General features: G+C 42.2%; 1 protein-coding gene across 1 annotated transcript in view; it reads right to left on the reverse strand.

The window, feature by feature from the left end:
* gmds (GDP-mannose 4,6-dehydratase) overlaps positions 1-27,703 on the reverse strand; it is a 117,659-nt gene that overhangs the window by 3,122 nt on the left and 86,834 nt on the right. Inside the window, exons 8-9 of the mRNA XM_089001601.1 lie at positions 14,536-14,654; positions 11,973-12,069 (exon numbers count right to left, since the gene is read on the reverse strand). Of these exons, the coding sequence (XP_088857727.1) occupies positions 11,973-12,069; positions 14,536-14,654 (216 nt within the window). The remainder of the gene's footprint in view (positions 1-11,972; positions 12,070-14,535; positions 14,655-27,703) is intronic.

Here is a 27,703-nt window from a genome sequence, read left to right on the forward strand (position 1 = left end):
TCTGTCAGGCGTTCATATTCGGTATGAATGAGTGAATGACTTCCTGTCATAACAACAGTCAGATGGCCATCGCAACATTCGCCAAAAGAAGTAAATAAATATATAGGACCCCGCCCGCCACCCGGTTTCGATGTCGCTCGGAAGCGCAGAACAAAGACTCCAGTCATTCGGGCCCTTTTTTTCACCAACAACAACCGCCGTCGACTCCTCGCCTGGTGATGTCATCCGTGTTATGTCGCAAGCGCACACCTGAGCCGTCCGCTTGCCAATTTTTGTTTCAGTCAGGGACAGTTGCACCCTCGGATACTCCAAGGCCGTCTGATATTATCAGTCGGGCGATGATGAATGCATTCCTTGTCCTTTATTATTATTATTTTTTTTTTTGTTTTGTTTTTTTTTGGGGGGGGGGGGGGGGAAACGTCATTTACCCGTCCGAATAGTTTTGAGCGTACAGTGAGACGTCAACTTACAAACACCTTAGCTTACAAAGTTTTCGTCTTACAAACGTCAAATTTATGAAAATTAAACCTTATAATAAGCACTATTTTCATAATACACACCCACCATGGCTGGCGGAGTGATCTTCGGCGGAAGCACACGACCGAACAGCACCAGAGGTTAAGTTACCAACAGTCCATATGGAAGGTGACTCTCCTTCCATAAGCCATCAATGACCATCAAAAAGGTAAATAAAACTTTATATTACAGCACAGTTTATTTCTTTAATTACAGTCCTCATGAAATGCGCCTCTCTTTCCAAACAGCAATTCCCTTTGACCTTCGACCTCCAACGCCTTTCCATCAAGCCATAAATGACCATCACAAATGTAAATAAAGTGACTATGATACAATGCAGTGTATTTCTTTCATTACAATACAATAGCACATTTATTATACATAGAATAAGGTATGTTGTGTGTATTTTTAAAGCTTATTTAGTTGAAAAGTATATTTTATGGAAACCCGGGAACGGATTATTTCCATTTTAATGGTTTCCTATGGGAAATCTTTTTTTTGAGATACACACTTTTCGCCTTACACACTCTGTCTGGGAACCAATTAAGTTCGTAAGTTGAGGTCTCACTGTACCTTGCTAGCACGTTCAAGGAGTGACTGCGATCGTTCATAAAACGAAGATGGCCATTCATCATTGTTGATCAGCCAGTGGCGGGCCACATTTCGCCCTTGACGTTGACACCTGTGACATTTTTTCTTGCTTGGGTGCCGATAAAGCGTTAGTCAGACCTCTAGCAATGTTTCCCTTCCACAAGGGGGCAGCATTTGCCTTTTGTCCATGTTAGCGCTTTGTTACAGCTTCAGCTGTTGTGAAAGCGCTATTTAGTTAGCTATCTATTCGTTATCTGTTAGCTGGCTAGCTAACTTTCTATCTATTTGAGCTATCTATTTGCTATGCCGTGACTGTAAAGTGTCCTTGAGAGCTTTGAAAGGCGCTTAGAATTTTTTAAATTATTTTTTATTATTATAATTATTATTTATCTATTCGCTATCTAACTAGCTAGCTGACTACCTAGCTAGCTATCTATTTGCTATCTATTTGATATCTATTCGCTACCTAACTAGCTATATATTCGTTTCGTATTAGCTAGCTAGGTAACGTTCTATCTATTTGAGTTATTCCGGGTTGCCCAATCAATGTCATATTCACCGGAGGAGCTAGCTCGCTAACGCTAGCAGCTGTCAATGAAAAATTTCCATCCTATACAAATAATTACTGCCATTTTACGGTATCGTATCGAGCTAGCTATCTATTCACTCTCTAGCTGGCTGGCTATCTAGCTGGCTGGCTATCTAGCTGAATTTACGACTTTTAAGTGCACCTTCTAGTCGTGAAAATATGATATCAAGCTGACCATGTGACGTCAACACACATGAACGTGAGATGAAAATCAATCATTTATGTCGTAAACCAGCGGTGGCCAACCAGTCAGAGTTGACACAAATTATTTATAACGTAAACAATTTGTGTCACGTTCGCTCTCAAAATGGCAGGGAATAAATGCACACCTGAATGAAAATATGAAGAAGAACACAGGATGTTTTTAACAGAGTGGAAGACTATTTTTTTTTGGTAGAGCGTAAAGGCAAGCAATTCTGCCTTATCTGTCAGCCGTCATTGGCGCATTTCAAAGCGTCAAATCTTCAGCGCCACTTCAGCTCAATCAACGCGAACATCGAACAAGAATTCCCCAAAGGGACTGAACTTCGCAAGCACAAGTTGGTCACTTTGAAAACTCAGACCAAAAAGCAGATAATTTTTTCCCGATATTTTACGAAGCACCCAGAGACCGGAACTCTTGCATCACGCTAACTGGCTTGGAACGTTGCACAGGCTAAAAAGTCATACAACGAAGGGGAGTTTATTAAGAAATGCCTCAGTGACACTGTTGAAATCTTGTCTCCTGAAAACGACAAACTAAAACAAATGGTAGCAGATGTCCAACTGTCCCGCCACACTGTTGAACGTAGAATATCAGACATTAGCACCGCTATTGAATCACAGCTGCACTCTGACCTTTAAGCATGTTTAGTTTTAGCGTCGCATTGGATGAAAGTTGTGACATACAAGACAAGCCTCAGTTAGCAATATTTGCACGGTCTGTGACAAAGGATTGTGTGCTCAAAGAAGAACTCCTTGATATTGTGCCATTAAACGACAGAACCCGTGGCAAAGATGTGAAGGACACAATGATGGCTGCATTTGCGAAAGCAAATCTGACCATACCAAAACTGACTGCGATAGCCACGGATGGAGCACCTGCCATGATCGGATCTGTGAACGGGCTTGTGGGGCTGTTCAAAGCTGACCGCACTTATTCAATTCAAGAATCTCATCGCTGAGCTGGACCAAGGACTTCCAGTTGACCTGCCGCTGCACTGCACTGTGAGGTGGCTGTCAAAAGGCAAAGTACTCTCTTGCTTTTTTGAGCTGTTGGATGCCGTGAAACTGTTCATGGAAGAGAAAGACAAGGACTATCCCGTGCTCCAGGACCACGAGTGGATTATGGATCTGGCTTTTTTGGTCGACATGTTCTGTCACTTGGACAAACTGAACCTTACCCTGCAGGCTAAGTCAAAAGTTCTGCCTGACTTGGTGCAAAGTGTGTTTGCGTTCGTCAACAAACTGAAACTGTTCAGGGCGCATATTCAAAAGGGGGATTTAACACATTTTTCCACTCTGCTAAAAGCCAGCGGGCAAGTCACCAGCGCCGCCCTGAATAAGCAAAGAGCTGGATATGCAACACTGGTTGAAGAGTTGCACGAAAACTTTGTGACCCGATTCCGTGATCTACAACTGAAAAGGCCGCAGATTACGTTCCTTGTCGACTGTTTGAAAGCCCCGCTAGTCACAGAGGAAGCTGCGGCTGAGTTAGAGATGATCGATCTTTGTGAGGAAGATCAATTGAAACCTGCTTGAAGGGAAGGGACCATTGAGTTCTGGAAACGCGTGCCAATGGAAAAATACCCCAATGTCGCTTAAGATACTGTCAATGTTTGGGTCAACGTACGTCTGCGAGTCTGTGTTTTCTACCCTGAAACATGTGAAATCAAAGCATCGATCGGTTCTGACCGACACTCATGTAAAAAAAATCGCTTCGAGTGGCAACAACAGAATGCAAGCCAGATTTAATGAGCATTGTCCAAGACAAAGAATGCCACAAGTCCCACTAAGCAACATTCACACTGTTGTAAATTACAGTAAAGTCTCGTTATATCGATATCGGATATATCGATAGTCCCGGTTATATCGATACTATTTCTATGCACGCACGGAGAAAATTACATGCAAACAGGGTCGGATATATCGATAGTTCCGGTTATATCGATATTTTTTCGGACTCCCTTGAATATCGATATAACGAGACTTTACTGTATTATATTTTTGTTTGTGGACTTGCTTGAACTGAGTTTGCGTGTGTAAAGAAGTGAGTAAGTGAGTAACATGATAAAAATGTGGCTCTTAGTCTCTGACTGGTTGGCTACCCCTGCTCTAAGGTTTCTAACGCTGAATTGAATGTTTATGTAGTCCTTAAACTCAATATTCTGTGGGTCCTGGAATTCAAGTGACAATGACAAAAACCCTGGCACTGGAGTGGACACCTTTTTGCACATCATCTGCCAGTCAATGAGTTAATTGTCAGCATGTAGGAATGCAAACCAGTCAGTCAACACATTTTTCTTCAATGGGAGGGTGGGGGGGAGTAGCGTCTGTTCGAGTGTGGATGCATTTGTCAATGAAACAACTGATAATCAAGACCATTTTAATTAGAGACGGCAATTTTATGTAATAATAATAATAATAATAATAATAATAATAATAATAATAATAATAATATCCAAGTTACTATGCTATTTATTAGATGTCTATTAGCTAGCTAGATTTCTATCTGAGTGACTTCCGGGTTGAGTGAAAGCCTAACGAGCTATCTGTCAGCTGCCTATTAGCTAGCTAGCTTTCTATCTGAGTGACTTCCGGGTTGAGTGAAGACCTAGCTAGCTATCTGTTAGCTATCTATTAACTAGCTAGCTTTCTATCCCAGTTACTTAGCTATCTATTAGCTGTGTATTAGCTAGCTAGCTTTCTATCTGAGTTACTTCCGGGTTGAGTGAAGACCTAGCTAGCTATCTGTTAGCTATCCATTAGCTAGCTAGCTTTCTATCCGAGTTACTTCCGGGTTGCTCACCCACGGAAAAACTTCTTGTGACTGTAAAGTGACCTTAAGAGTTTTGAAAGGCACTTAGAAATCAAATGTATTATTATTATTAATATGTAAAAAAATGCCCCTCACCCGAAAAAGAAACCGTCCAAAAAACGTCAATGAAGATCCTGCTGGAAGGATGCATTTTTCATTCCCCCCACTTTGATTTATATGACACAGGAAGACAAAGTTGGATTGTTTTTTCCCCGTCTCATAGTCAGATAATCTTGGCTGCAGGGAAATTCCCCCCGCACCGCCCACCTGCAGCCATCCTCATGCCCCGATGGAGCAAAATTATGCGTCAAATATGACAGGTGAGCAGTTACGTCAACGCCGACGGGACAAGACACCAAAAGACAACTTCGCATTTATCAAAACTCAGCACAAAAAAAAAAAAAATTCTGAGCGCGTCACTCAGACCAGTTTTGAGCAGTTTTTGGCCTCAGGCGACGCGTGAAATGGAAAGAATGACGGCTGGTGACATGCACGCGCTAACGCACGTGCGGCGCATTCATAAAGCTTGTAAGATTGACAGGCGTCATTCAGCAGTCGAGTCGGTTTCCCCGATGGCGACGTCGTCACACCCATTTCAAATCCGCCATTAATTTCACGCTTCCCATTTGTCGATGTTGCTTTCAAACAACAACTTGACAAGGTCAAGGAATAGCGAGCAGGCCATAACGTAGACGGTGATCATTGTACAGTCTAGAATGAACTAGATTAAATTTGATTACAGTATTTTCTGGTATATAACGCGCACTGGAGTATAAGGCGCACCCCCAAAGAATGGTGTATTTTCAAACTTTTTCCATTTAGAAGGCACATGTTCAATGAATGAAAAAAGTTTTCCAAATATAATATATAAATACCGTATATTCTGGTGTATAACGCGCACTGGAGTATAAGGCGCACCCCCAATGAATGCTGTATTTTCAAACTTTTTCCATTTATAAGGCGCATGTTCAATGAATGAAAACAGTTTTCCAAATATAATATATAAATACTGTTTTCTCCAGTGTATAAGGTGCACCGGGGTATAAGGCGCACCCCCAATGAATGGTGTATTTTCAAACATTTTCCATTTATAAGGCGCATGTTCAATGAATGAAAAAGGTTTTCCAAATATAATATAGAAATACCGTATATTCCGGTGTATAACGCGCACTGGAGTATAAGGCGCACCCCCAATGAATGGATACTTTCAAACATTTTCCATTTATAAGGCGCATGTTCAATGAATGAAAAAGGTTTTCCAAATATAATATAGAAATACCGTATATTCCGGTGTATAACGCGCACTGGAGTATAAGGCGCACCCCCAATGAATGGAGTACTTTCAAACATTTTCCATTTATAAGGCGCATGTTCAATGAATGAAAAAGGTTTTCCAAATAAAATCGAGAAATACCGTATATTCCGGTGTATAATGCGCACTGAAGTATAAGGCGCACCCCCAATGAATGGTGTATTTTCAAACATTTTCCATTTATAAGGCGCATGTTCAATGAATGAAAAAGGTTTTCCAAATATAATATAGAAATACCGTATATTCCGGTGTATAATGCGCACTGAAGTATAAGGCGCACCCCCAATGAATGGTGTCTTTTCAAACTTTTTCCATTTATAAGGCGCATGTTCAATGAATGAAAAAAGTTTTTCAAATATAATATATAAATACTGTTTTCTCCAGTGTATAAGGCGCACCGGGGTATAAGGCGCACCCCCAATGAATGGTGTCTTTTCAAACTTTTTCCATTTATAAGGCGCATGTTCAATGAATGAAAAAGGTTTTCCAAATATAATATAGAAATACCGTATATTCCGGTGTATAAGGCGCTTGTAACGGAGTATAAGGCGCACCCCCAATGAATGGTGTCTTTTCAAACTTTTTCCATTTATAAGGCGCATGTTCACTGAATGAAAAAAGTTTTTCAAATATATAAATACTGTTTTCTCCAGTGTATAAGGCGCACCGGGGTATAAGGCGCACCCCCAATGAATGGTGTATTTTCAAACTTTTTCCATTTATAAGGCGCATGTTCAATGAATGAAAAAGGTTTTCCAAATATAATATAGAAATACCGTATATTCCGGTGTATAATGTGCACTGGAGTATAAGGCGCACCCCCAATGAATGGAGTACTTTCAAACATTTTCCATTTATAAGGCGCATGTTCAATGAATGAAAAAGGTTTTCCAAATATAATATAGAAATACCGTATATTCCGGTGTATAAGGCACTTGTAACGGAGTATAAGGCACACCCCCAATGAATGGTGTCTTTTCAAACATTTTCCATTTATAAGGCGCATGTTCAATGAATGAAAAAAGTTTTCCAAATATAATATATAAATACTGTTTTCTCCAGTGTATAAGGCGCACCGGAGTATAAGGCGCACCCCCAATGAATGGTGTCTTTTCAAACTTTTTCCATTTATAAGGCGCATGTTCAATGAATGAAAAAAGTTTTCCAAATATAATATAGAAATACCGTATATTCTGATGTATAACGCGCACTGGAGTATAAGGCGCACCCCCAAAGAATGGTTTCCATTTATAAGGCAATGAAAAAGGATGAAAAAGGTTTTCCAAAGATAATATAGAAATACTATATTTTCAGGTGTATAAGGCGCAGCAGAGTATAAGGTGCCCCCCGAATGAATGGTGTCTTTTCAAACTTTTTCCAGATATAAGACACCCTTTCAATAATTGAAAACCTTTCCAAATATAATCCACAAATACCATATTTCCCATGTATAAGGCACAGCGGAGTATAAGGCGCACCTTCGCCGAGTGAAAAAGATTTACCAAATATCATATAGAAATAATGTATTTTCCGGTGTATAAGGTGCACCGGAGTATAAGGCGCACCCCAATGAATGGTGTATTTTCAAACTTTTTCCATTTATAAGGTGCACCTTCAATGAAAAAAAAAATCAAAATATAATACAGTGAGACCTCAACTTACAAACTTTTGTCTTACAAACGTCAAATTCCTGAAAATTAAACCTTATAATAAGCACTATTTTCATAATACACACCTACCACGGCTGGCGGAGTGATCTTCGGCGGAAGCACACGACCGAACAGCACCAGAGGTTAAGTTACCAACAGTCCATATGGAAGGTGACTCTCCTTCCATAAGCCATCAATGACCATCAAAAAGGTAAATAAAACTTTATTTTACAGCACAGTTTATTTCTTTAATTACAGTCCTCATGAAATGCGCCTCTCTTTCCAAACAGCAATTCCCTTTGACCTTCGACCTCCAACGCCTTTCCATCAAGCCATAAATGACCATCACAAATGTAAATAAAGTGACTATGATACAATGCAGTGTATTTCTTTCATTACAATACAATAGCACATTTATTATACATAGAATACGGTATGTTGTGTGTAGTTTTAAGGCTTATTTAGTTGAAAAGTATATTTTATGAAAACCCGGGAACGGATTATTCCCATTTTAATGGTTTCCTATGGGATTTTTTTTTTTTTAGATACACACTTTTCGCCTTACACACTCTGTCTGAGAACCAATTAAGTTCGTAAGTTGAGGTCTCACTGTACATAAATACTGTTTTCTAAGGTGCAGCGGAGTATAAGGCGCACCCCCGATGAATGGTGTATTTTTTAACTTCCTCCATTTACAAAGCGCACCTTCAATGAATGAAAAAGGTTTTCCAAATATATAATACAGAAATACCGTATTTTCTGGTGTATAAGGTGCACCTGAGTATAAGGCGCACCTTCAACGAATGAAAAATGTTTTCCAAATATAATATGTACTATAAATACCATATTTTCCGGTGTATACATCCAGCCAACCTCAAAATATCGTATTTTCTACACTATAGTTGCGAGACCTATTGTGGCTCAATATGATTTCACATATAAGGCGCACCTAGTGCGTAACGTACTTGGAAGTGTAAAAAAAAAAAAAAACACGAAACTCAATTTGCATCCTGTATCGGGTGTCAACGTGAAATTTGGAAGGTGCGCAAAATGCCAGTCAAGAGCGTTGGATAAGCGAGCTGGACCAACTTGAATTTTGGCCGAAACCCAAAAACGGAAAAGCCGAGATTGACAACTTGGCAAAGCTCAACGAATGCCATCAGCGCTCGTGTCAACCTGACGCTGATGAGCTTATCTATGGTTACATTCGAGAGAAACCTGTCGAGCCCTTCCCCGACACGCTGGAACTTTCTTCTTGTTAGCATAGCAACAAAATGCGCCGTGACCGCCGCAACAAGTTGGCTTGCACCGGCGGCCAACGGCGAGCGTATCGCGACGCAATCGCAACAAAAATGCAAGGAAGCTACCTGCGCAGTTCAAGCGTTTTTGCCTGTGACGAGAGAAACCAGCTTGGGACACACACGCACGCACTCACACATATACACACATGCACGCACTCACACATGCACACACATGGACACATATACATACACACACATATAAAAACATATGCAAACACACATGCACGCAAATACACACACGCACATACAAATACACACACACACATGCAAGCACATGCACACACATACACACACACACATATGCAAACTCACGCATACATGCAAGCACATGCACACACATACATATATACACACACATACACAAACATATAAATACATGTATGCAAACACACAAGCACACACATACATACACACACACACACACACACACACACGCACACACAAATACACACACACGCACCCACACAAATACACGCATTTACACACGTATGCGAACGCACATGCAAATACATGCTCACACAAAGATACACATAGGCACACACATTCACAAACACACACATAAAAAACACACATGTACATGCACACACATCCATACATACACACACTCATATACAAACATATACACACACATATGCAAACACACATGCACCCACATACATACACACACACACATATACACACATATGCAAACGGCCATACACATGTAAGTACATGCACACACAAACATACATATACACACACACATTTAGACAAGTGTAGTGATGAATGACATACAGAAGTCCTCCATCTTGGCACGTGGCCCGAGGCCACCTTGCATTTGCAATCCTGCACGCGCGCACACACACACACACACACACACACACACACACACACACACACACACACACACACACACACACACACACACACACACACACACACACAACCATTTTTTCCCTTTTTTTTCCTTGGTTGCATTACAGCAGAAACAAAAGAAGCGTCTGAATCAGCGGAATTCTTGCGAGCGTGTGTCCACATGATGACAGGTATTTCCACTTGAGGAGCAGAGCAACAATACCGAGCTGCGCGCTCGCTGTCACAAACTTCCTGCCCGAAGGGGTCAAAGGTTAAAGGCTTTTCACTCTCTTCCAGCAGCTCCGGATAAAGACAATAGACAATGGAACACGGGAGAGAAAAGAAAAGGTACCCCCTCGTCTCCACGATCTGCGAAATGCAGATGGAAGGGTGGGGGAGGGGTGTGCGACAGGGGTGGCCAAATATTTTTGAGGGATGAGTAGACGGGGGAAAAAAAACTGTTCGCCCTTTTGTTTTGTTTTTTTTTTTCCGTAAAATTTATCGCTTTTCCCCAAAAGTCATCCCAGGAAGCCATTTTAGATTGCTGGCATTGTTCTTCGGATTTGTTTTTCAAGTCGTCAAGGTAAAGTTTTGGGCGTGTCCAAACAGCCCTTTAACTCATCAATAGATACAGCAATCCACAATCAAAAACCCTCAAAAACTTAAGGATCATTTTTTTGTAATCAGCCATCAAGCTTACAGTGGCTAAAATTAATATTTTTGCCTCTAAAATGGAAGCTTTTTCATTGTCTTTTTTTTTTTTTTACTTTAGCGTTTACAAGACAAACCGCAAATTTCTATTACAGGTAATATCCGAGTTACGACCGGCGCGAGTTACGACCACGACTGCCAGACGTCCTCCTAATTTTTTTTTTAAATTCGACGCCTGGCACCGCAACGCGCAAGCAGCCGGCAACGCGTACTACAATTTTGGCCAGCCAGCATGTCACACGCTCGCGTAGCAATCTACTGCGTGACTCCACTCAATACAGTAGTTACACAGCGCAGATACCGTCTCGGCAATATCTGTAGTATTGTACACGGCTTTTTTTCCTTCGGCGCAGGGAGAGCAGGGTAAGTATAACATTAATAAATTAACTGTGCAGTGAACAGTTTTGTATATAGGTACATTTATACAGTAATTAAATCGATAATACGAAATATAAAATGTTAAAAACGACACTAAAAGGTAAGTATAAAATGTATAAATGAACTGTAAACAGTTTGGCATATAATAGTATTCAATAGAAAATGTTGCTTAAAAACAACAGATTGACATCGTATACTATCCTGTCGTGTAAACTTCACGTCGGCCATTTTGAATGGATTTCGATTTACCACCGTTTGACTTACGACTGTTTTGTCGGAACGGAACCAGGTCGTAACACGGATGTTACCTGTATTTCTATTCATGAATTTCAATGAATCCAAAATGGTTTATTTGTATTTTTCGGCAAATGTTCTCGTCCACCCTGCCTTCTTATTCTGCCCTTTTTTCATTCATTTTGCAGCCCAGGTCAAATACAGTAAAGTCTCGTTATATCGATATTCAAGGGAGTCCGAAAAAATATCGATATAACCGGGACTATCGATATATCCGACCCTGTTTGCATGTAATTTTCTCCGTGCGTGCATAGAAATAGTATCGATATAACCGGCACTATCGATATATCCGATATCGATATAACGAGACTTTACTGTATATGTATATATTTTTTCTGTATATCACCGGCCGATAAAAAATGAATATTGGGAAGCCATAGTTTGGACATCTTGTTACTGTTTCGAAGACGAGTGTGGCTTTTGCGCATTGAAAATTTTCAGGCCAGGTGCGGGCAAGACAAATGCATCTGAACGACATTCACCCCCCCCCCCCACACCTCCAAAGGACCCCTCTCCGCTAATCCTTCGGCATCACTCAACTGAATCTCACTTCTAATCCAAGCGCAGCGACCCTCTGACAAAGCGGCACTCGGTTGGTAACCTGACTCCCCCCCTCCCCATCGGGTGGGGGGGCCGAGTGATGAAAGAGGGCCACTTCACACCGACAATGGCGACCATTTTACAACTGGAGGCTTTTCTAAGGATGTGGTTGCGGGATCGATTCCCGGGGCGAGTTGATATTTTTTTGACAAAAAATCTCCGGGTAACGGTCAAAACTTACCACTTCAGCTGCACGGAAATACTTGGGGTTGACTTTGACGTGCACGACGCCCGTTTCCTGGCAACAGCCCACTTCGTGTTCGTTCTTGCCATTCCACCTGCAATAAATAAATAAATAAATAATGAATGAATAAGGGCGGCCCGGTAGTCAAGTGGTTAGCACACCGGCTTCACAGTGCAGAGGTCGCGCGTTCGTGTCCCGGTCCGGCCTCCCTGTGTGGAGCTTGCATGTTCTCCCCGGACCCGCGTGGGTTTTCTCCGGGTCCTCCGGTTTCCTCCCACACTCCACAAACATGCATGGCAGGCAGATTGACCACTCCAAATTGTCCCTAGGTGTGAGTGTGAGAGTGATTGTTGTATGTCTTTGTGTGCCCTGCGATTGGCCGGCAACCGATTCAGGGTGTCCCCCGCCTCGTGCCCGAAGACAGCTGAGATAGGCTCCAGCAACCCCCGCGAGCCTAATGAGGAATAAGCGCTACGGAAAATGAGATGAGAGAAATAAGTAAATAAGTGAGTGAGTAAATAAATAAATCAGTTAAAAAGTGAAAAAGTGAGGAAGTAAATAAATAAAAAAATAATAATGAATTAATTAATAAGTAAATAAATGAGTCAATAAGTGTGTGAGTAAGTAAATAAATATATAAGTAAGTAAATAAGTGTCATGATCTGTTTGGCGACCAACGGGTGGCGCTGTCGGACCCGCCTGGACCTGCACAGGTGCTGGTCGTCCCGATCAGTGGCGGACTGCCACGTTTGGATTGGCGACCAACGGGTAGCGCTGTCAGCCCTGCCTGGGGCCTCGTAGGTGCTGGTCGTTACAATCAGTGACACTCAAAAGGACTCCCGGCACGACCATCCGGTGTCAGGTCATTGTTTGTTGTATGATGTATGCTTTGTATGCAATTGTATGCATTGCATGCTGTGCATGTGTTTGTTTCAACTTGGCGGATTTTTAATCTTGGTTTTCTTTTGATACTTTGTATTTTTTTCTGTTCAGATGATTTTGATGTTTTAGATTTTGTTCCTGCAGACTTTATTTTAATACAATCTGTCAAACAGAACCTCCTGCTCCCTCCTGCCTGCTTTCTGTGATCCGCAACCGCCTTCACCACTTGGCAACACGTGACAGTAAGTAAGTAAGTAAGTAAGTAAGTAAGTAAGTAAGTAAGTAAGTAAGTAAGTAAGTAAGTGAGTAAGTGAGTGAGTGAGTAAGTGAGTAAGTGAGTATGTGAGTAAGTGAGTAAGTAAATAAATGAATAAGCGAATAAGTGAGTAAGTAAATAAATAAGTAAATAAATAAGTGAATACGTGAGTAAGTAAATACATGAATAAGGGAATAAGTGAGTAAGAAAATAAATAAGGAAATAAATAAGTGAATAAGTGAGTTAGTAAATAAATAAGGAAATAAGTAAATACATAAATAAATAAGCAAATGAGCGAGTGAGTGAGTAAGTAAATCAATAAATAAATAAGTAAATAAGTAAGGAATTAAATAAACAAACAAACAACTAAATAAATAAACATAATAATAATGAAGCATTCGACAATCACGCGACATTTACTGGACTGGACCCTCCGCATCCTGGCCACCACCTTCTCCAGCAACTCCCTTTAGGCAGGCGTGACCGATCCATGCGCACCAAATCCAGCAGATATTAAAAAATGCTTCTTCCCCCCCATCGCCATTAACTCTCTAAACCACAGGTGTCAAAGTCAAGGCCCACGGGCCAAATCCGGCCCGCCACATCATTTTTTTTTCGGCCCGCGAAAGCAAATCAAACTTGTTAAATTCCATGATGATTGCTAAAATCTGAGCCAAAATTTCATATTTTTGGATGTCAACCACAATAAAAGTCATTATTCTTGACTTCAGATTTGAAAACGAGTTATTCATTAATTTGCTGTGTGCTCTATATGTGATATTTGAAGGGATTTAAACATTCTAATGGGTTCCCCAAATTCATAACGGCCCTCGAGAGGAAACCATAACTACAATGTGGCCCGCGGCAAAAAATGACTTTGACACCCCTGCTCTAAACAGTCCCAAAACGATTCTGATTCTGATCTAAAATGGCGACCTGGTAAGTGCCACTGTCGGGATTACAGTCAAACTTTGGTTTTCAAACGACTCCTTTCTCCACCAATTCAGGTTTTGACCAATTTTTTGTTTTTTTTTTATGCCTCGGTTTACAACCAAAAATCAGTTTGTGAACTAATTGAGCGCACCTGAACGCATCACTCGACTTCCTCAGCTTCCTAAACATCACTTCCTGGTGTCGCGTCTCATTGTGACTGACACATTAATATTTTAACAGTCCAACCCTCGTTTTCGAACGTCCTTTTGACCAAAAATTTCATGATTTTTATTATTCGGTTTACAACCGAAAATGATTAGATTGCGAAGTGTTTCGGTTTTCCACCAAATGTTTTTTTTCAACAGGTTTCGGGAACGGATTATGGTCGAAAACCCAGGTTTGGACTGTAAGTGTAAATTTGGATTGTGTATAAGGTGATTTCTCATGAGGGAATTGATCAGGGTGCTTTAGAACTGGTGTTGTGCTTACACGATGGTCTTGCCCACATGTTGGAAGGCTTTTTCCACAAACTCCCTGACGCTGTGCACCTCCCCAGTTGCGATGACGAAATCGTCGGGCTCCTCTTCTTGCAGCATCAACCACATCGCCTGAAAGAGAGAAAAAGAGCTAATTTGGATTGAGATCTTTCTCCTGACTGTCAGGAAGTAATAGTCATAATAGTAGTAATAATAATAATAATAATAATAATTGGATTGGATATGCCTTTATTAGTCTCACAGTGGAGAAATTTACATTTCACAGCAGCAAAGTGATGAAAGTAGAAAAACGAAATACATGAGCTGCTGGAAAGGCAGCCACTCTCGCGGCGCCGTCTTGAAGTCAAAAGAACAAAAAAAAAACGAAATAACAAATAATATGACAGCATAGAGACAATATGACAAAACAAAGACACAGAGAGACATTCATTCTTCAGGACTTGCTGTACCCTCTTTGTGATGACACAGAATGATGAAACAGTTCTAGATGAAAGAGGAGAGGATCAAAGCGTCTTTCCACCAGTGGATCAGGGACATCATGGTGGAATGTGCATGTCAACTACAAGCTAAATGTTGAAATCAAACACGCAGCTGTAGCATCCATTGACGAAAAGAGATTGTCTCACATCTCCTGTTCCACATAAATCTGCTTCAATTCCAAGCCGCAACAGTAATAATAATAATAATAATAATAATAATAATAATAATAATAATAATACATTCCATTTACAAGTGCCTTTCAAAACTCAGTTTTTCTGTTGGTGAGCGGCAGCAGCCACATGCGCCAATGTTCACTCAACCCGTAAGTAACTCAAATAGATAGAAAGCGAGCCAGCTAGCTAATAGATAGCCAATAGATAGCTATTAGATATCTATCTAGCTAGTTAGATAGCTATATAGCTAATAGATACCTAGTTAGCCAGCCACCCAGACAGCTAACACATAGCTAGCTAGATAGCGAGTCAGCCAGCTAAGAGATAGCTAATACATAGCAAATAGATAGCTAATAGATCGCTAGCTAGATAGATAGATAGCCATATTGCTAATAGCTAGCTAGATGGCCAGCCAGCCAGCTACGAGATAGCTGATAGCTAATAAATAGCAAATAGATAACCAATAGATTGCTAATAGATAGCTAGCTAGATAGATAGAAATATAGCTAATAGATAGCTAGCTAGAAAGCTAGCCATTCATCCAGACAGTTAACAGATAGCTAGCTAGATAGCCAGCCGGCCAGTGAAGAGATAGATAATAGATAGCTAATAAATAGAAAGTAGCGAGCAAATAGCTAGCCAATAGATAGCTAGATAATTAGATAGATAGCCGTATAGCTAATAGATAGATAGATAGCTACATAGCTAGCCAGCCATCCAGACAGCTAATATATACCTATCTAGATAGCCAGCCAGCTAAGAGATAGCAAATAGATAGCTATCCAGCTAAATAGCCATATAGCTAATATATAGCTAGCTGAATAGCTAGCCAGCCACCTAATAGATAGCTAGCTAGATAGCGAGCCAGCCAACAAAGAGATAGCTAATGGATAGCAAATAGTTAGCAAATAGATAGCTAGCTAGGTAGCCAGCCACATAGTCAGCTAGATAGCTAGCTAGATCGCCAGCCAGATAGCCAGTTGGATGCCGAGATAAATAAAAAGAAGTGAAGAGAGGAAAAAAGAAATCAGAATAAATTCAAGAGAAAAGGCAAAAAAAGCTACATTGAAAATACAGCAAGTGACCTTCGGGGCCTGTGTTGCCCGTACCTCGCTTCAAACGTCATCACGAAAGCCCACGGGACGCATACTGTGGGAAAGGAGGGCCGAGCGAGCGCTCTCGTGGCACGCATCGACACACGGCGGCCATTGGGGCACACGTACAAACCCATTTTCACACTGGTGACATCCGAAAATAAACGCGGGGGGCAAAGGGCAAAGAACTGCTCCCTCTACAAAATCGGGGGAGGGGGATCATCATTTTTCACGACAGAAAAAATGGAAGGTCCACTTTCAAATTGGTCGAGATTTTTTTTATTATTCACGACAGTGTTTTGAAGACAGACGGCATTTTTCTTTTCATCGGAAATGGTTCATTTGGATCTTCTAAGGTAGCCCATCCATGGTTCTTTTGCACTAATAGTAATAGTAATAGCAATCGTAATAATAATACATTTTACAATAATAATAATAATAATAATAATAATAATAATAATAATAATAATAATAATAATAATAACAGTAACAACAACAACAATAATAATAATAATAATAATAATACAGTAAAGTCTCGTTATATCGATATCGGATATATCGATAGTCCCGGTTATATCGATACTATTTCTATGCACGCACTGAGAAAATTACATGCAAACAGGGTCGGATATATCGATAGTCCCGGTTATATCGATATTTTTTCGGACTCCCTTGAATATCGATATAACGAGACTTTACTGTAATAATAATAATAAATTTTATCATATTAATATATTTCATTTACAAGCGCCTTTCAAAACTCTCAAGGTCACTTTTAGCCACACGTGCCAGCGTTCACTCAACCCAGAGGTAACTCAAATAGATAGAAAGCTAGCCAGCTAGCTAATAGATAGCTAATAGCTAGCTAGATATTAGCCAATAAATAGCTAGCTAGCTAGATAGCCATATAAGCGACTTTAAAAGCTCTCAAAGACAGAAACATACAATGCAGCGTTACAATATTAGACCAGATATGGACAAACTACGGCCCGTGGGCCACATACGGCCCATTCGGCTTTTTAATCCGGCCCGCCGAACTTGTCCAAATTATAGCAAAAACAGTGTCTGATAGTCTGAAAATGTTAACGGACAAGTCAGACAACTCTGAAAAGTTGCCTGCCCGGCCATAAAGAAAGACGAGAAATCGCAAAAAAACATTGTCGCAAAGTATGTAGGTTTTTCTTAAATTAAGGCTGTACCTACCACAAACGCTATGTTGCTTAATTTACGGAAAATATCCGTTGCCGAAGGTTTTATTGCAGTTGTCCTTTGCCGTCTTTGTGCACAATGCAGTGTTTGCGTTGCATTGTCTCCTACGGGCCACTGAGCGCCTTTCATAACTCTCAAGTACACTTTACAGTCATGGTTTAATGTAAATTTACCTTTTATAGCGACACATATTTTGTGAGCTTCTTTTGAATCTTTCTTCTGGGGCTAAGGTACTGTGCATCTACTTTGGAAAATGATATGCAAACGCGTTCTTGGGAAAGTCCGAAGCAGGAAGCAGGCTTCTGATTGGCTGATGTGCCGGGTATGCAAATTTCAACTGTAGGTAGCCTATGTTTGTGTGCTTGGCAACGATACACGTGTACTGTTTGCGCATGAAGGCGAGCGAGGGCGTCCGTGGCGAGTTTGTCGAGTGCGCGGTCAGGACAATCCATCCACGATTTTGCGGAGTTTAACACAAGTAGATATTATTGAGCTTGAGTATTTCGTTGTGTAATAATATGTATTGAATTTTGAATGTGATTCTTTTCTTCAATAAATGTTGATTTCTTTAAGTTTCCACTTTCGATTGAAACTTATTAAAAACAGACGCAATCTTGATAAATCACGGTGCGTATGTTATTTTAATCTATTTACATTTCCTCCTCCCAGTATCTGCAAAATAGTATGTAAATGCCATATCTTGCATATTCCTTGAGACAAATTTATGAACTGATTTTTTTCACATTTGAAAGACTGTTAATAAATCAATCAAAAAACATCCCTTTCATCCCTTTGCTGCATCTCCACTGCGAGACTAATAAAGGCAAATCCAATCTAAATTGGGTTGTAGTGTTCTTACTGTGCTATGAGGTTTGCACACACGACATTTAAAGGACAACCGACATCACTTTTTTGTTTCCTAACTGACATCAGAAAAAATGTTTTATAGCATCTAAAATAGCCAAAACATGCAGTATGATATTTTTAGTCAAATGAAAAACCCCAATAAAAAATTTGAAACCGGAAGTGGCCAGTTTCAGAAGGTCCCGCCCCTTTGTTCGTGGTGTCACGCCAAGACGTCTTGCCTTGCTCCAGAATCAAAACAATGGCTTCAGATTCAGAGAAGATGCTTTCCAGTTATGAATATGATTCAAATAGTTCTGAAGAGGAAAGCATACATGTTTGCAATCGATTAAATAATTTATTCCGTGTCATTTTGAGGCATCAGGATGGGGGGGGGGATGTCGCACCCAAAAAAGGCAGAAGATGGCGACAAAGCTCCATGTGGAAATGGCTCAACATTTTTGTCACAACACACAAGGATTCACCATCGCTTTATTTATGTGTTTTCCTTCTAATTTCGCCATCAACACGGATCAACACGAAGTTTTCAGACCAAATAAAGTACCGCAAAATACATTGCGTGATCAAAGGACTGCTACAGTGTGTCCTTTCTCGGCCAGGGGCGATCCTTCAGTGACGTGACGTGAGGACTCGTCACCAACTCAAAAACAAATCTTCCGGAATATTCAGCGCGAGTCTTAAAACGTAAAATATAGCTATATGCGGTGGAATCTTTGTAAAATACACTCAATAGAAGTCATTTGAAGCGATTTGACAAATTATAGACACAACTTGTCCGGAGACGTCGGTTGTCCTTTAATGCAAACATTCCCTCCAAATGCTCCTGGCCCGGCCCCTCCGTCAAATTTTAGAACCCATTGTGGCCCGCGAGTCAAAAAGTTTGCCCACCCCTGCAATAGACTATACTGGCTATATGAAACAAAAGTAGCCTCAAAATGGCGGCGAGTCAGCAAAGTGTTCAATGATAAATGGCCTTTGGCGGTCATCGACAATCGGCGATTATTTTGCGGCTTTTCGTTCGCATTTCGGTCACTCCGAGTTTTATCTCCGTGGCGACGGCATTATTACTACGACAAGTACAATTACGTCTCATAAAGGACAAACGAGTCAAAGGCTAATCACGGCTAGCGTGTGTTTGGTGAGCTGACAATCGCGAGCGATCAATCACATACTGTAAAATCAATTTCTGAAAAGAAAAAAAAACACAATGGTTTGAAGACGCCGCTAAGCGATCTGCTTTCAATCGCGCAGTTCATTGTGCTTCAGTCGAGCTAATCGCATCCAGGGGCATTTGGCTCCGAGCGCGGCGTTGTCTGGATCGCGTGTTCTGAAGCCCCCCCGCCCCCCTACTTGATATGAAAGAAGCAAGACTGGAAGAAGTCTGGGTATTCCCGCTTTTAATTTTCCGAAATTATTTGTGACCGCAAAGCCACTTTAGCCTCCCTCCCGCCACATTTTTTCCACCAGTATTGGCTCTTGTGTTTTGCGACTCCCCCGCGCCAGGTCTATCTTGTACGCTTTGGTAACAATCGATCAATAGAGCGGAGGTTGAACCCCTTGGCGCCTGACCGCGAGATGACCCCCCACCCCCCGGCATGGGAGAAGCGTGGGCTCTTGCGCAGCGGCTGACGGCGCAGACAATTAAGGACACAGGAGACGGAACAGAAATACGCTTGGATGATAATCAAGCGCGCCTCAGGCATCAATACAATGCATTTGACGTTTATGATGAAAATAGATTAAATTAAAGTGATGGTCGCTCAGATAAAATGCAGGATTTTTTTAACAGGAAATTAAAAATAAATAAATACATAAAATAAAATAAGACGAAAATAAATAATAATAAAAATACAATAAAATAAAAATAAAAGTACAATACAATACAATAAAATGAACATAAAATAAAGATAGAATAAAAATAAAATACAAATAAAATAAAGATAAAACAACATTAAAAAATACAACGAAAATAAAGAACATAAAAATCAAATCAAATCAATTAAAAATAAAATAAAGAAAAAAAGAAAAAAAAGATAAAAAATAATATAATAAAATAAACATAGAATAAAACAGAAACATAGAATAAAACAGAAACAAAGATAAAAGTAAAATAAAGATAAAATTAAAATAAAATAAAACAAAGATAAATTAAAAATAAAATACAACAAAAATAAAGATACAATAAAACAAAATACAATCAAAATAAACATAAAAATAAAAATAAAAATAAAAATAAAAATACAATAAAACAAAATTCAAAAAATTAATATTCAAAAAAATTAAATTAAAATTAAAATTAAATAAACCAACCACCCCAAAAAGGTCCATGTTAATCATTATTTTCTGAAAAGTTGAAAGATCCCATTCGGTCTTGGGACGCTTGAGCATAAAACGTGCCACTTGCTAAGAAGATATGAAGAGAAGAATCAACTCATTCCAGATGGCCCGTCACGTAATACGCAAGCAAAGTGGTGGTGGAAAATCCCCCCCCCCGTTACAAAGCAAAAGGAAACCTGCTGACTCAAATTAGGGCTCGTATCTGTCGCGGAGCGCCGATGTCAAACTCAAGTCAACAAAATGAAAACCCGATCGCGAGCACGAATCCCCGATGAGATGCCGAGATGAATGTAGCGCAATGTCGAAATGGACATAGGTGCTAATGCAACGATAAAAATACTACTACTACTACTACTACTACTACTACTACTACTACTACTTTTCACCCTTTTTTTGTCCTTAACCATAATGTCGTCAGATTTTTCTTCAACGTGCTTCTACTCTTTTCATTGTTCAGCCTCCATTTTGCTTTTTGCGTTTGCAAGCTGCGCTGGAGCTGTGCTGGCTTTCTCTCCTGTTGAGTTTTGACCAAAAAGGGACTTGTTGAATTAATTTCTTGTCAGGCGCAGACAGTGTGGATGTGGACTTGAAGACAGATGTGTTTCTATTTACAGTATGAGCTCACCCCCCCCTTGAAAGACCACAGACATACGTGGCAGTACCCCGGGGTCAGGTGGGAATGACGCAGGAATGGCGGCACCTCTGGCGTGTGACTTTCTTTTTTTCAAGCTAATTTAACGGCAGAGGTCAGCCGCGGATGACGCTTGTGGCTGCTTACGGTGCGCTAGGCATTTTTTTTAATATTCAAAATTGTGTGTGCGCCTGGGGGGATATTATACACATGAGGTCACATCCAATTTTGTAATCAAGTAACTAACCTAATAACTAACTTACAAACCAACCAACCAACTACATAGCTAACTAACCAACTAACTAGCTAGCTAAATAGAGAACTAACCATCTAACTAAGTACCCAAATAACCAGCCAACCAACTCACTAAATAGCTAACTAACTAGCCCCTTAAATAACTAACTAATAAATTAAGTAGACAACTAACCAGCTCAGTAACTGATGGACTAACTAGATAGCTACTAACTAACTAGCTACCTAACCAACTAACTAGCTCAGTAACAAACTGGATTTCAACTAACTAGAAAGCTATATAGGTACCCAATCAAACACCTAACAAACTAACTAATTAATTAACTAACTACCCATTTAACAAACTAACTATCTGACTACCTATCTAATTAGGTAAGTAACAAACTAGCTATGTACCTAACTAGAAAGCTTTCGATGATAAGGTTTCTTCAGCCGTCATCTGTACAAATTTGACGGTGTCGGACGTTTCGCCTCCTATCCAAGAGGCTTCGTCAGCAAACCAAAGTCTGACAGGTCGTATCGGCCCTATTTATATATCCCTAATGTCCAGACATGGCGGCGCCGGACACAACTATGATAGGGGTAAAAGAAGCGATTCTTACAAAACAACAAAATCCTTCATTAAACCGGTCTGGTGGGGTGAGGTTCAATTTGGATCGTTCATACAATAGCCTGCTTAGGCAAAACAGGTTAGGCAACTTTCGTAATGCTGATGAGGGTCGTAATGCTGATGAGGTGATACCGGTGGGAGTGGGGCAAATAGGCCAGTCGTTAGTCAGGAATGTAGGAACAATCAGTGGGGCCACAGGGAGAGGTCCTCTGCTCCCCCCAACCTGAGAGTAGGGACCTATCATAGCTGTGTCCGGCGCCGCCATGTTTGGACATTAGGGATATATAAATAGGGCCGATACGACCAGTCAGACTTTAGTACGCTGACAAAGCCTCTTGGATAGGAGGCGAAACGTCCGACACCTTCAAAAAGTACAGATGACGGCTGAAGAAACCTTATCATCGATGGACCACGCCTGTACGACTGAGAGCTTACACAGACGTAACTAGAAAGCTGTATAGATAACCAACAAACGAACTAACTACCCACTTAACTAACAAACTATCTATCATACTACCTAACTAACTAGCTAAGTAACAAATTAGCTATGCACCTAACAAGAAAGCTATGTAGCTAACCAACTAATCAACAACTAACTACTTAACTATCTATCATACTACCTAGCTAAGTGACAAACTAGCTGTTACGAACTAGAAAGCTATATAACTACACAACTACCTAACTAACTACCTAACTACCTACCTACCTACCTACCTACCTAACTAACTAACTAACTAACTAACTAGCTAGCTAGCTAACTAACTAGCTAACTAACTAGCTAACTAACCAACCAGCTACCTACATCGCTAAGTAACAAACTTGCTATGTAACTAACTGGAAAGCTATATAGCTAACCAACTAACTAATTATTTAAATGCTAAGTAATTACTTATTTAGTTATCTAACTAAATGTATTTATTTATGAGTTTATGTATTGATTTATTTGTGCTGTAAGCCTCCAGTACACATCCACAGTCGTCGCCCGGGATCGATTAAAATCCAGAAGTAATGTTCTCGTTTTGGAAATAAATTAGACTTGTCATTAAAAAGGGACCAGTACATGTCGTCGGTTGTAAAACTGACAATTCTGATGCTAAAAGAACAAATAATTAAATTACATTAAATAAACGTTGTTCTAAGTTCGACGTGACTCGCCTTTTCAGCACTTTTCTTGCGGGGTATTCCCAAGATGTTACGACTTGGAATACTGTTTTTTTCCAGAGGGAAGTCATCTTCCCAGCGTTCGCGTCTCTTTCGCCGATCGCGCAACGCTAACGCTAACCTCCCTCTTATTGGAAATGGCGGGATAGCTCGCAGAGGAAACGCTTGGGATGTTCATCAGATATTCCCGGAACAAAAGCGAGCGTGCAAGACGCGACGGTCAAAGGATAAGACGGGAACGGACCAGATTTTCGGCGGAGTTTGGATTTGGCTCCGAGAGGACGTCTCAAGTGTGTTGTGACTTGCCAGACATGAAGGAGCTGACATGGGAAAGACGCCATTTTGTGGGCTGGGCTGCTCACGTGCCTGCTGTGTATGTGTGTGTGTGTGTGTGTGTGTGTGTGTGTGTGTGTGTGTGTGTGTGTGTGTGTGTGTGTGTGTGTATGTGTGTGTGTGAAGGCCTTCCAAAGTGTGCACCTGCGTCATATAAATCTGGCAGGGGGCTTCCTCCCATCACCATCTAACATTTCCAATGAGAGTCGCAAGGAGGGTTGGCGGTGGGGGGGGGGGGGGACGTGGCTACCGTACAGAGTCCTAATGCAGCACAGCTGTCTGGACGTGCGTGTATGTGCGCGAAAAAAGCGCAGACGAGTGTGTGTGAGTGTGTGTTTGAGGTTTTGTTGCTCATGTGATTTTTTTTGAGTGTAGGAGATTATATATATATATATATATATATATATATATATATATATATATATATATATATATATATATATATATATATATATATATTGTGATGTCATGAGAGGCTGTGTCCTGGAGGGCAAATACATCCCCCTAAGATGGCTCCACCCAGAGAGAGTCTTGGCCCCACCTGGTGGAAGGCAGCAATTAAACCCACACACCTGCAGCTGATCAGGGCTTGATTGGAAAGCAGGGCTCTTAAGGCAGAGAGCCTCTGAGTGTGCAGCGTGGGGAAAGACAAGCTCGATTGCTGTGCTCTGTGGAGAAGTTGATTGCTGCGTGGAACTCATTGCCAGTTGGGAAGGTGGCTAGGCTACATGAGGAGGACATCAAGAGGGGTGAGGCCTAGAGACTTTTGGAAAAGAACTCCGTCTTCAGTTTTACCTCAGAAGAGACTTTATTTGGATTTAAGTATCAGAAGAGACTTTATTTTGCTAAGTATTGGAAGAGACACTATTCAAACCTTTGTTGCTTGTGAATTCCCCCTGGAACCCTTGATTAAAACCTTTTGTTTGTATCCAAACCTGTCGTCCATTGCACTTCTTGTCCCGTCCCGCTGAGAGCCAGCCTCTCATGATATCACATATGGTGGAGGATGCGGGCATTGGACAAGCGTTAGTTAGTGCATGGACATTGATGGGTTGTGTTATGTTTTTTCTAAATTGAAAAATCCTCAATTACAACAATGGAAGACATTTTGAAAACCCTGCTTGCAAGTCAGGAAGCCCAATATCGGGCCAATTTGGCTCTCCTGGAGGAGCAAAAGAGAGCCAATGAACTGAGGGCAGAGGAATTGCTCTTGCAGAAACAAATGGCCGCCAACAATATTCCCTGGGTGAAGGCGGGGGATTTTTTAGCCAAGATGGGGGCGACGGATGATGTTGAGGCGTACCTGCATACGTTTGAAGCAACCGCCACTCGAGAAAAGTGGCCCAAGCAGCAGTGGGTGGGATTGCTTGCACCCTTCCTGACAGGGGAATCGCTGAATGCTGTCCTGGACTTGACCGCAGACAGAGCAGAAGACTACGACTATTTAAAAGCTGAAATTCTCAGCAGACATGGGCTCACCAAGTTCGGGATGGCACAGCGCTTCCACACCTGGACTTTCAGCCAGACCAACCTCCACGGGCACAGATGCACGAATTGGCCCGCATCGCCCGGAAGTGGCTGGAACCGGAAAGGAGCACGGCAGCTGAGGTGGTCGAGGCCATTGTCGTGGATCGCTTCTTACGAGCCCTGCCCTATGAGGCAAAAAGGATAATCAGTCAGCAGTCGCTGACTACTGCGTGTCAAACAGTGGCAGCGGTGGAGCAGTACCAGGCCACAGCGGAGATGCTGCGAACGACCAAGAGGGAAACCGGCAACACATCCCCATCCCGGACTGAAATGGCCCGCCCAAAGTTGCCCAAGCCCGCCAAGATTGCTCCAGGTAGTGTCAGAAGTCCACCCAGGCAGTGGCGGACGCCCAGTGGCACCGAAACCAGACGATGCTACAGATGCGGAGAGACGGGACACATCTCATGGCAGTGTGGAAAACCAGCGGAAGAGTCCATGCCGACCGCTGACTCTTATAGTGCCCACCCTGCTCACTATGCCTCCCTCCTGGGGGGTAGTGAAAGCGCACTAACAAGACCCCCCACCTGCCCAGTAACGGTGAATCAACAGGATGTTGAAGCCCTGCTGGACTCCGGAAGCCTGGTCACCTTGGTGATCCAACCAGGTTATCTCCGGAGAAAACCCTTCCAGTCTCCTGCGTCCACGGAGACACCAGAGAGTACCACACTACGGAACTCACCATGACCACAACCAAGGGAATCATCCGCACGGTAGCTGGTGTGGTTGACTCTCTCCCTGTCCCCCTCCTGATTGGACGCGACTGCCCGGCCTTTCACCCCCTGTGGAGAGAAACACAGGAAAGACTGGCCCGACTACCTCGGAAGGGGAGAGGTAAGACGCGTGCAGCGAATACTCAAGCCTACCCCTCTAATTCACTCTCCCCAGCATGTGCCCTCCTAGGGACAGCAAATGCACCACCGGAGACGGAGTCTGGCCCAGAGACCGCCGAGGAAACTCCAGCGCCAGAAAATCTCCCGGCTTCCAGTGGTGATGAGAACCCAGGGACCCAGAAGCTGCTTCCTCTAACAGGCCGGTATGGTACCGCCCAATTACAGGATCCTACCCTTGCCAACGCCATGAAGAATGTGCAGGTTTTAGAGGGTGTAGTACTGGGGGAAAGGACAAGCCCCACATACCCCCATTTTGCGGTTGATCGGGGGCTATTATACCAGGTTACGAAGCAAAATGATGAAGTACGCGAACTACTTCTTGTACCACAACCACACCGAGCTACAGTACTGGACTTGGCACACACACACCTGCTAGGGGGACACCTAGGGGTGGAAAAGACAAAAGAGAGAATCTTTCAACGGTTCTTCTGGCCAGGGGTGCACAAGGATGTGGAGAACTATTGTCGTTCTTGCCCCAAGTGCCAACAGGTGGCGCCCAAGCCCACATACAGAAACCCGCTAATTCCCTTACCCATCATTGAGACCCCGTTTCAGAGGCTTGGGCTGGACATAGTCGGACCCCTACCAAAAAGTGCTAGGGGACACCAGTATATTTTAGTAATGATGGATTATGCCACCCGGTTCCCAGAAGCTGTCCCCCTCAGAAAGGCTACCACAAAGCAGATCGCAAAGGAACTGTTTGCTCTCGCCAGCCGGGTAGGGATCCCAAAGGAGATACTGACCGACCAGGGAACCACCTTTATGTCCAAGGTCATGAAGGACCTGTGTGCCCTGCTCAAGGTCAAGCAGCTGAGAACCTCCATCTACCACCCACAGACAGATGGATTGGTAGAGCGATTCAACAAAACACTCAAGGCCACGATGAGGAAAGTTATCAACGAAGATGGCCGAAACTGGGATCAACTGCTCCCATACTTGCTGTTTGCCGTGAGGGAGGTACCACAGTCTCCTACCGGTTTCTCACCCTTTGAGTTGTTGTACTCTTACAGGCCCCGGGGACTGCTGGATATCGCCAAAGAGGCTTGGGAAGAGCAGCCGTGCCGACAACGTACCCTCATTGAGCATGTGGGGGACATGCGGGAAAGGATGAAGGCCATTTATCCCATAGTGCGAGAACACATGGAAGCGGCCCAACGACAGCAGCAAGCCTCCTACAATAGACCTGCCCAGCCTCGAGAGTTCAAGCCAGGCAACCGAGTGCTGGTCTTGGTACCAACCGTGGAGTGCAAGTTCCTGGCATCCTGGCAGGGGCCCTTTGAGGTCATCGAACGCGTGGGGGAGGTAAACTACAAGGTGAGGCAACCTGGTAAGAGGAAACCTGAGCAGATTTATCACGTTAACCTCCTAAAGAAATGGCATGCCAGAGAGGCGCTGTTTAGTTGCCTACCCCCCAGCGAGGCGAAGGAACCGGCCAGAGAAGACGTCCAGACGGGTCCAAATTTGTCCCCACACCAACGCCAGATGACCCTCGAATTGGTTGAGCGGAACCAAGACGTCTTCTCCTCCATACCTGGACACACGGACGTGGTGCAACACGAGATACGCACCACACCTGGAAAAACAGTCCACCAACGTCCA

Source organism: Hippocampus bargibanti, linkage group LG07, assembly GCF_051943395.1.
Source record: "Hippocampus bargibanti isolate YZ-2025 linkage group LG07, ASM5194339v1, whole genome shotgun sequence".
NCBI lineage: Eukaryota > Metazoa > Chordata > Actinopteri > Syngnathiformes > Syngnathidae > Hippocampus > Hippocampus bargibanti.